General features: G+C 38.4%; 2 protein-coding genes across 2 annotated transcripts; one reads left to right on the top strand and one right to left on the bottom strand.

The window, feature by feature from the left end:
• The first annotated feature begins 532 nt into the window (after window positions 1–532).
• On the top strand, window positions 533–5,424 carry nms (neuromedin S). Its single transcript, XM_086267298.1, has 7 exons — window positions 533–770; window positions 2,389–2,435; window positions 2,838–2,894; window positions 3,564–3,590; window positions 3,684–3,737; window positions 4,171–4,245; window positions 4,974–5,424. The coding sequence occupies exons 1-7, from the start codon at window positions 533–535 to the stop codon at window positions 5,004–5,006; spliced, it is 531 nt and encodes a 176-aa protein (XP_086123424.1). The 3' UTR covers window positions 5,007–5,424.
• On the bottom strand, window positions 5,321–9,291 carry pdcl3 (phosducin-like 3). Its single transcript, XM_086267296.1, has 6 exons — window positions 9,155–9,291; window positions 8,103–8,220; window positions 7,864–7,954; window positions 7,378–7,521; window positions 6,316–6,524; window positions 5,321–5,889 (listed from the first exon to the last, which is right to left on the bottom strand). The coding sequence occupies exons 1-6, from the start codon at window positions 9,158–9,160 to the stop codon at window positions 5,744–5,746; spliced, it is 714 nt and encodes a 237-aa protein (XP_086123422.1). The 5' UTR covers window positions 9,161–9,291; the 3' UTR covers window positions 5,321–5,743.
• Between the last annotated feature and the right edge of the window lie 1,906 nt (window positions 9,292–11,197).

The raw sequence follows: 11,197 nt of genomic DNA, 5'->3' as shown, positions 1-11,197 counted from the left end.
ATGAAAATTAATCACCGTCCAATCGCATCCCAGTAACATTTACATCAAGACCAGAACAGGAGAGCATGAATCTTCATATTCATTTATAGCTGCAGATCTTTGGAATCACCTGAGAGTGTCCATTTGTTTCTGTATCTTAATTAGGCGATATGTGAGTACCTCATACAGTTATCATTCGTTAATAACGATTTCCCAGCAGGAGTTCACATTAAATGCTGGTAATCTTTTTAACATTTAATGCAGTTTATTGGCTGTTTTTCTTAATCAGATTCACCATCCACTTTCCTTTTCCTGAAGGAGACCAGTCATATCTTTGTTATCAACTTGACGTCAGTCCACGCAGCAAAACAGCCCAATACTCCCAGAGCTCAACATTCCAAGTGCTCTGTATTTTTCCAACTCTACACCCTGTGAGTGGAGCGAGAGAGAGAGAGGGAGAGAGAGATGGAGGGAGTGCAAGGTGCGTTGGAGATTGCGCAAGCGGGTTTGCTGATGCTCAGATTGGTGTGTTTGTGATTGGCCACCTGAGGAGATGCATGTCAGCCAGCAAAGTTGCGTGCTTTTAAAGTGCTGCGGGCAGAGGGCAATGCATTCAGAACACTCACAGCTGTTAGGAGACGAGACCGGAGAGCAGAGCCACGTCAAGCAGACCTTCCTCAAACACAGAGAGAAAAAAGAAGAAGAAGAAAGTGGAGATATGACTCTGTCAGCTGTGCAACAACTTTTTCTGCTGTGTTTATTCATTTGCTTTGGATGTTGGAGCACAACAGGTGGGTGAAGCATGATACTGAGTCAGATACATGTAAACCAGCACCATCGTCAAGGTGCATGAGTTGTTTTTGGCAGCTAAAATTAATCATGCTCTAAAAGTTGTTTTCAGTGGTGATCGCTTATAAGCAAAGTGTAATTTTGAGTGCATTTTTTAAGGTTTTATATCTTTATGAATGCGCCTGTAAGTTATGAAGCCAGTCGTACATTTAGTGTAAGTTTTTAAAATAATTATTTATGGTATACTAATCCTGATGCAAGAAGTGGAAAATTCCAGCTCACTATATAACAAATAGGCTTCATCACTGGTTTCAGGAAATAAGGAATATCTGAGTCATAGTTGTAGGACTATTTCAGCTTGCACTTAAACTCTCAGTATATGTTAAAAAAAAAAGCAATGCATAGGTGGATTCAGAGGCAATTAAAGAGGGACTAACACCACAATGTAACACAACGTAGCCAACATTGAAATGGTTAATAAGTTCTAACTCAATCATTCATTGTCACTGAATGATTTATCAGTGCTGTATAGATCCATAATGAGCTAATAAATATAGGTTGATGTGCTTTGTACTCAAAGATGCAGTATCTTGCGCAGTCTTTTTAATTAATAAGACTTCTTCACTGGATATTTTAAACAAAAGTATAAAATTGGTATGTAGTGAATGGATTGTGATGTAATGAATGGTGACTGGTGATACACCAAGATGTGATAGGCATAATGTATGATTCTGATTAATAATAATTCTTCATAAATTCCCCTATAGGTGATGTTAGCTCAAGGTTATCCCACTTTTTAAAAAAAAGTCATAATGTGTGCAAGTGCAAAAACTGGTACAATATGTACAGTCTTACTCCAGTCTGGGTGCTCTGCTCAGACTGGGGAAATCTTTTATAAATGACTCATTGTAAGAGAAAAAAATGCATTTATTATTAAAATTTAGTACCAGTAGAATTATATCAATGTAAAACGTACTCTATTACAAGTACCGATCCCCTATTAAAATGATTTATCAAATAAATTTCCCTTCTAAATGAAGGAGTGTGATACCTGGATGGAAAGCATTTACCTGACCTCATATTAAAATGTTGCGCTCTGTTTTAACTCTGAAACGCACAGTGACGTAAGCACATCTATGCAGACAGCAACATGTTAACATGGAGAAAATTGTAAATGAAATGATACAGAACCAGTGGATGTCGGTCCAAATAGGTTTTTTAATGAGATCTCTGAAATTCATAACACTATCTCCAACCTGTATGTTATTATTCTGAAATGTTTCTTTGACAGCTTAAAGATGCTTATTGAGGAAAGCTTGAACGTTTTCAGCATGTCGTTCGATAACAGTCACTCATGAGCAGCCCGAGCCTCACAGTCATATGTAGTATTGCATCAAACATACACCAGCAGCCTCCTCATAATAGAGGCTTACTAATAATATGAAATTTGAACACATAAAAATACAATAAATGATGATACAGGACTTCTAAATTATTATTTTGGACTACATATGCATGACATCGTGGTATCAGTCCAATTACAATATTACATTTATTGAATTATGCTGCCCTACTATAAAAAGATCGATAAGTATTAACATTATGTGTATCTTTATCCAGATGCCAGTCCTCTTGATCAGTGGGAAGACGGCATAGTGTTACAAAAGGTAGTGAGACTCTTCATTTACAATCATCCCTCCATCACTGAGGCATTTTTCAAAGTCTCTACAATTTTTGTTTTTGCTGTTGTTATTTTCCTCCTAACTTAGTGGATGATCCACTCATTCTGGTCTACATTTCTTGTGTAATTAGCACTACTTATTGCCAGTTTGATGAACAGTGTCATCTGCACTCAGCCACACATTCGGTGCTTTGAGCAACTCTGTGACAAGAAATATACAGACACTTAGAAGTTTGAGTACAAATGTTCTATTTTACTTTCAAACAGTGTTGATGTTGTGTTTTATGGGAAAATAAGAAGTAAGAATAGAAAAATCACTGGTCAAAGGTATTATGTTGCATTCACTGCCAGCTTTCAAGCTGTAAATAAGTGTACTGTTTGTCTGCAGGTGCGAGGGATCAGAAGTGATGATTTGAGTGGTGTCTTGCGGAGAGACCAGAATGAGGTAGGCAAACATTTTAAAGCTACTTTAAAGGTTTCTATTCTATTCTATTCTATTCTATGCTATAGGCCTCATGCTAACACTTTAAAGGGGTTTTCGACGTATGATCACAAACTATATGACTTTAAAAACTGCTTTTAATGCTTGACTTGTGAAAAACCATACCTTCAAACCACAGCTGACAAACTAATCCTTAAAAAATAAAAGTCCAGTTCAATAGATGGTCACATGTCAAATTTCAATTCTCTTCAGCAAGCTGTGTCAAATGCACGTCCTTTAAATAAAAAACATTACATCACAGCAGAGGCAGAAGTACAAAGAGGAGAAATGACGAGATGAAAAAAAAGTGCTTCTAAAAAAAGACAGTTTTAGACGGTTATCCTGACGGTTAGCAGGATAAACATGACTGTGTCTGGGTTGCTACCCAAGTTTATCTCTTTTTGAAGTTATGGAGTGGGCAGGTGAGCCACCGAGTCAACAGGAAGACAACATGACATGATACCACAATACCCAAAGGAAGTAACAGAGCTGGAATCATTGTGTGCTCTCTTACGTTTTGCTGAATTATTGCTGTTTTGCCTGTTTACTGTATTCAAGAGTCAATGGAGGCAGGATAGAGTGTGAGAACTTTAATTCTGTTATTAATGCCTAATTGTTTTCCTTCCCCCACAGGAGCAGGTTCAGAATGTCTTCAAAAGAGTAGGTTTTCTTCCCTAGTTGTCTTTACACTTTTCCATCATTTCTGCTGTTTGTTCAGCACCAGCTCACTGATTCTGCTCCCCCCCCCCCCAGTTCCTGTTTCATTACTCCAAAGCACGCAACTCTGTTGGAGCTGTACAAAAAGAGGTGAGCAAATGAGCAAACCAATCAAACTTAGTGTCTGATGTTTCCATTTATTTGTCATTTTCGAGAGTTATTGCTTTAATTTAATGCAGTGCTTAAACTGCTTTTGGTCATTTCAATTGGCAGCATGGGTGGAAAAGGAGAACACAAAACATCTGCTTTGAGGCTTTCAGGTTGATTATGAATTTTTATTCAAAACCTGTTGAAGTGAACGAATCTAAAGACTCTTTTTTTCACCCCCGAAAACGGCAAACAAACCTAAGTAAGTTTCAGTTTCAGAGCTGGCCATTTGGATGCTGTCGGCTCGCTCGCAGAGCTGATACAGCATGACAGCAGGTGGCAAATGCGACTTTAAATACTGAAATCTGGAGCGAAATTCTGGTCTTTTGGCCTACTCAGCAGATCCTCATGAAGCTCTCTCCCTTTCTTCCTCCAGTCTCATTCAGTTCACCCTCTCATGCGACTTTCACCAAAGCTTTCCCAGAGGAGAAAGAAGAAGGTGGTACTTTTGGTGAGAACACAGATCTGAATGCTTTTAACTGATTTTTTTACTTGGAGATTTCAGAGCAGGGTTATGAATGAAGCGGATAGAAAAACTGCAGACATTTGAGGTCATCTCTCAAGCTTAGGGACTTTTAAAGCTTCCTACTTAACAATTGGAGGTAGTAAACTGTTTTTGGCTGGTGAGCCATTCACGTTAATCAGTGTTTGCAAGCTGAAGGGGTTTTGAGCTGCTCAAGCAGGAACTGTTTATTGCTCCCATAATTCATTTCATCTCACTAAAAAATGTCTAAGTAGGCAAAACAATACAGTTAAGAAACTATATTAAAATTTGGGGAAATAAATGTTTTTGGCACAGCACACATGAAAAAGTTGCCCAAACTGTCCTTTAGCCCCTCTAAAATTGACTCCATACACTTCAGAGATATAATAAATGCTAAAACTATGGCGCTAAAGTGAAAATGTGCATTTTTTCCATTATTAAGACTAAAAACAGCAGAAACATTTTCATCTCTTCTCTGCACATACAGCAGACATTCTCGAAAACACACACACGCACACACCCCATACTTTCCACTCATTTCTCTTCTGCCTATAAAGACTTAACCTTTTCAGGTAGTGAAGAAGTAGTGAACCAGTGATTAAGAATTAGCCAGCATGTATCACTTTTAATTGCATTACTACTCAGGTTCAATGTAGTGACTGACTCTTTCTCTTCATCTCCTGCTAATTAAACAGAAGATTCGAGGTCTGCCAGAGGGGATGTTGTAAAAGGAAACAAACAAACACACACGTATCAGAAGAAGAGCAGCTGGCAGATCCACCTGCGGACATCACACTCAAAATCAACTGATGGACCACGCAACAGCATCTGTAACTTTTTTGTTAACAGAAACAATTTGATTGTACAGCTGGAAAAAAACTGAAGTGTGTTGCTAAAGCTGCCGTGTGTCTTGTTGCTTGCAAATGCAAAAAAATAAATAAAAAATTGGTGTCATTGGACGGAAACTGTCACCAAGCAAATTTGGCAGATTGTTACACAAGACATGAGTATCTAAAACAAAACAACACAAAACCGTCACTGATCGCTGTGGCAAAGAGGTGAACTCACATTTAATTTACCAGAATTAAATGTACATGTACATTTTGTGACATAATTATCATGAAACGGTATTAAAAAAAGTTAAAACTCGTCTGTGATGCTTTTGTGAGGACGTAGTTGATACAGTTCAATGTTTATTCAAATTACAAAACAGTTGTTGTTTCCCCTGCTGAAATGTACTGTAGGATGATCATAATGCAGGTTTGACACTTTCCAGCAGCCCAGTGGCCTGTCCAAATACAGGACTGATCCAGTATAAGAGCGCCACCTACATGGTTACAACACACAACGCACATGCTGACAAAGGAGAAGCCGCCCCCTCTGCTCGGTTTTAAGGTCTTCACAGTGTTTTCCATGTAGCTGTCACACGGCTTTTGTGGTTGAAGTTACAGGTGTTTACTTGTTTTTAATCCTCATCCTCTGAGTCACTGTCTTTTCGTGTATGAAGTGAACTTCTTATCGATGACATTAACTTGTCTTCGATTTGTTTCTTGGGGTTTTCCTCCAAGTCTGTCTTCACGGCTCCAGTTTCTGATAACCTCCACTCCAGCTCTGATTGGGACACACAACATGAATTATAGACACTTCAATCGCATAACATGAGGTATAGCCGATGCAATATCGCTCAACAGATTGACAAACTGCAGCGTCCAAAGTTACATGCAATACACTGAGATGTACTGAAAATAAATTCATAACTCTCAAACGAGCTTTAGTGACTTAATAGAATTCTAACAGTACCTATCATTAAAACCAAACTGCCTGACTAAAAGTGCAACTGCTGAAAAATGAAAACATGACAAAACAAATTTCAGATTAAATGCCAACACCTGTGTACCTACTTCCTGATATTTTCCAGTTTAAAACAACACAAAACGATCATTGTATCCACTCAGAGATAGGTCTGTCAGGCCTACAGTCAGTTAGTTAGTTTTGTGCTTAAAAAATGTTCGGTTTTGTCAGCAAGTCGCCTCTTACCTTCAACTTTCAGGTTCATGCCCCCAAAGACCAGAGGACCGATGAACTGGGCCTTCATCTCGCCCTCAAAGTAAACAAAGATGGTGGGCAGGTTGCGGTCGGGGTAGTTGGGGATGCAGGTGGTGGAGATGGACTTGAGGAACTTGGTCTGAGGGAACTTCCTGGCTAATGTGCTCAGGTGCTGGTTGATGAGGGTGCACAGAGGGATGCTGGTAAGGGAGATGAATGGAGAGAAAACATCAGACTGACCTGTTGGTGGTAAACTTTGTGACAACAGTTGCTCATTTTTAATGTAATGTCAGTTAATGTTAATGTCAGTAATTGTTTCCTGCCCCAAGTGAATGTGTGTGGAATATGAAATAGACAGCATCAGATCAGCAGTACTGAATGGTTATACCAATACGAATCACATTTAGGCACAGTACTGGGGACGTGAGCCACAACGATGGCCCAATGGCATTAATTATTTGGCCAGTTAGTTAATTACAAAATCTCCAGATTGCCATTGGCTAACTGATCCCTTCTTATTTTATCCAAACTACAAAACACAAAAACAGATATTCAAACAGCAACCAAGTGCATGAAGAAAAGAAAAAAAAATACTCATATCTAAGCAGAAGCATATAAAGAATGGAAATAACACATTATCAAATAAATTTGAGGTAATTTAACAAATCAAAGAATTTAATTTTAAGAATTACAAGACATTGTATTTTAAACAGCAACGGTTTGCAGTTTACCTGCTCAAAATACCAGGATCACCTCCAACCATGAAGTGTTCTGGACTTAGAACAGCTTTTCACATCACCAAAAATAAATTCTCTCTTTTGTTTGAGATTTTGTTCAATAGCATTTTAATTGCTGCAATATATAAAACTGGACAAACATAATCCGACTGTTCAATTAAAACATTTTAATGATAACAGCAACCTGGAAGTGCTAAGTCTATTCAAAGAAAAAGCATGTAAAATAACTGAGATTAATGGTAAATATACCCTTATAAACACGAAATGAAAAACTTCACTCGATATTTTCCTCATTCATGCTTACTGGATGACCTACCCCTGCTTGTAGAGGTGCAGCACCACCCAGATGCCATCTCCAGCCTTGTTGACCTCTTTGACGTAGTCCTGTCCAGAGATTTCTGCCACCTCACCGAACACATTCTTCATCTGGGTTGCTTTCCATTCGGCAAGACGCTTCTGTCTGCAAGGAGACGCAGCCTACATCAGTACCCCGACAAACTCACATGACTATCAATCCACAATAAAAGTTTAAGACAGAGATTTTCTTCTCTAGCAAAAATGTTTTCTTTTTCATGACCAACAGAAAATACTAAGTATACTTTTAACTACCACATTCTAGTTAAAATCAGCTTTTCCCAAGATAATTTAACAGTACCTCACCAAAAAAATAACAGATCAAGAGGTCTAATGGGTGCAAGCAGAAGGTGTAAACAAACAGGCAACTAACCACCAGCATAAAGCTGAAATTATTTATTCTTGTTCCACTCTACTTGAGTTGTGCTCCAGTTGTTGTATTGTTTACCTATACATCTCAATGGCTGCTTCATCTTCCTCACTGAACTCATCTTCATTTTCCTCTAGCTCTTCCAACGTCATGTCCTCATATGTTTTAACTGATCAGAGAAAAAAACCCCATTAACATATCAAATAATACATCTGAATATTTCATGTGCATTTAACTGGTATTTGCAAACTATGTTAGGTTGGATAAAAATTTGCCTTTTGCAGTTTAAGCTACAAAGAATGACTGATCTCTCTTACCAACAGACTGCTGTTGGAGGGCCAGCTCCTCCTCTTCATCCTCCTTAGGTGTCTCCTTGGGAGGAAGAATTCCTTTCTTTCTCAGAATATCATTCCACTCTGTATCTTCATTTGGGTCCTAAAGAGAAAAGAAAAAGGTTTCTTTTAATCTGGGTTTCCATGTGATGTGAAAAAACAACATGACATTTCCAAGGTCAGTCTTTGTGCAAACAAATTACTTCCACGAGTTAACTTGATCTAACAAATAAGCTAAGATAGTGCTATGGACTAAGATAAGGCATGTGCACTCTATGGGTCTGGATGTGTTTTATAGTTGCTTAAAGTGAATGTATAAGAGCTCTGCTATACTCCTATTTGATCACAAACTGAGTGGATTTGTTTGCAGATCATATTTTATGGGCACTCATTGGGATCATTTTCTGCGAAAGAAAAGCCTCATGATCCGTGAAACGTCCCTACTAGATTGGTCAATAGATCCCCTTTGATGTGACTTAGCAAGCTGATACCCAGCTTTGGGTGACTGCTTATCTTTATAGCCAATGTTAGAATGAGTGAATCCAGATAACGGAAACACAGCCCTGGGTATGTTGAACTCGCTTCGTAGTATAGGCTCCAGGTCGTTATAAAGTTAACATCAAAACATTATTTGTTATTTACCCTTTTAATAAACACTTATTAAACATTTTTAAAAGACTACAGGTCACTGGATTTATCAGTGGTTAAAAGTTTTTACATTTTCTTTTATCGTTTCCACAAAATATTTTAGCAAATCTGCTACCATATAAAAGTCTTCGTGTGCCAACGTTTATTTTTAGTTTGACAGTAATCGTCTCAACTCTGGTCCAAGACTATTCCGAGACCTTTTAACTGGTTTGAAGTGTTACAGGGCTAGCTTGCTAGCTAAGTGTAAAGCTATTGAGTGCTCAGAGACACTGCTGGCTAAATATCTAGAAAATTAAGTCGTCACGTTACACGGCTTTAAATGACATTAAGTATTCTCATTCACAGCCGGTACGCTGTGACTTTTAACAAACTAAAGAAGGTTTACCAACCTGCATTTTGACTGATAAGAGTTCTCTGAAATCACACCACTGTTCCCCTCCCAGACGCGGAAATAGAAGGAGCGCAGCCAAATCGATTCCGACAGGAAACAAAAACCTGTGACTGTTTCACATGCGCACAAAAAATACCCAGCATTAAAATAGCCCCCTGTAACTATCTATATAATGTCTCAAACATTTACTGAACTAATTTTTTTTTACTGTGGTATAAAAACAAAAATTCCTGATTTTAGAAGGACTGGGAAAAAAACGCTTCACGGGGAGGACAATAATAACAGAGACACCAAGTTCCTGTTGAGGCGCAATATGCCCATATAAGGAATGAGAGCGGAGCATTCCATTTGTGGCTGCTGAGAGCGAATCCAAACAGGTGCCGCACACACACACACACACACACACACACACACACACACACACACACACACACACACACACACAAAGAGTACAATATTTACTGTGGGATGTAAAAAGGGCACACAACGCAAAGCCTCTCAAGTGTAGGCAAGGCAAGGCAGGGCAAGTTTATTTGTATAGCACAATTCAACAACAAGGTGATTCAAAGTGCTTTACAGAGACATTAGAAACAAAAACAAATAAAAAGCATGATTTAAAATTGATTAAAACAAGCAAACAAACAAACAAATTAACAAAAAAACAAAACAGTATATAAAATCAAAACAGATAAAATCAAAACAGATAAAATCAGAACAGTAGATAAAATCAGTAGTTAAATGTAAGTTTTGAAATTTAAGCTTAAAAGTGTGGATTTGGTGCTTTATTCAAATGCAGCTGAGAATAGGTGAGTCTTCAACCTGGATTTAAATAAACTGAGTGTTTCAGCTGATCTGAGGCTTTCTGGGAGTTTGTTCCAGATATAAGGAGCATAAAAGCTGAATGCAGCTTCTCCGTGTCTGGTTCTGACTCTGGGAACTGATAAAAGACCGGATCCAGATGACCTGAGGGATCTGGAAGGTTCATACTGGGTCAGGAGGTCACTGATGTATTTTGGTCCTAAACCATTCAGAGCTTTATAGACCAGCATCAGAACTTTAAAGTCTATCCTCTGACGGACAGGCAGCCAGTGTAAAGACCTCAGAGCTGGACTGATGTGGTCCACTTTTTTTGGTCTTAGTGAGGACTCGAGCAGCAGAGTTCTGAATGAGCTGTAGTTGTCTGACTGATTTTTTAGGTAGACCTGTAGCACATTACTAAAAAATTAGTGCATAGGTTATTAGCGATTCATATACGGATAGGTGCCACGTTATGCACACAATAACAGTAAGTACTGGTGTACATATTTTTTTATTCACAGATTTTCATAGATGTTTGCATGAAACTGGTAACACAGTGAGATCCTTCCGCTTGACCGCGGTCATTTTGTTTACTTAACTTCCTCTTTTTCTTCTTCCCCTTCTTCCTCAGCTTTACACCACTGCCATCCATCCGAGCTCAAAAATAATCACATGTGACTATATATGAATATAGATATATTCTTTTTGCTGGTCTGTCACTGTTAAAGGAGGGCGGAAAGCGAACTACTCAAAGCCCCAGATTCACCCTATAGGCTATCATTTTATTTATAATTTTATTTTGGGAGCTTCATTAATGTCAACATTGCCTGTCAAGTTGCACCATTAAAATATCCAAAAATTGAAGGTGTGGTGTTTAACAGATGTGCCTTAGAAAAAAAAAGGCCCCAGGTTTGATCACAGGAAACCCCTTTGGGCTTACCTCAGGAAGGGCTTCCGGTATAAGGACAAAAAAAGAGAGTCCCCAGTCAAAACATGTCGAGCGACCCCTTGTGAATAAAGGAGCCGAAGTTTTATTTTCAAATGAATGGGTTGGTTTATTGGCCCCTTAAAAAAATCTGTGTTTAATCGAGTTATCATAAAGGTCGTTTGTGCTGTGGGGGTGGTTCGCTTCAAGCACATTCTGCCCACAAAAGAGTTATTTTTATGTCATATACTCTGTTAATTTTAGAGGTTTAGAGTTATTTAGATCTGTTGTGAAACTGTTCATTCAAACGCCCACCGC

This window comes from Aulonocara sp. 'chitande type north' Nkhata Bay, linkage group LG16 (assembly GCF_057382095.1).
Source record: "Aulonocara sp. 'chitande type north' Nkhata Bay isolate Kocher_YH1m ecotype deep benthic linkage group LG16, A_spYH_male_GT1.1, whole genome shotgun sequence".
In the NCBI taxonomy this organism is placed as follows: Eukaryota; Metazoa; Chordata; class Actinopteri; order Cichliformes; family Cichlidae; genus Aulonocara; species Aulonocara sp. 'chitande type north' Nkhata Bay.
This window is presented reverse-complemented; position numbering and strand designations above follow the sequence as displayed.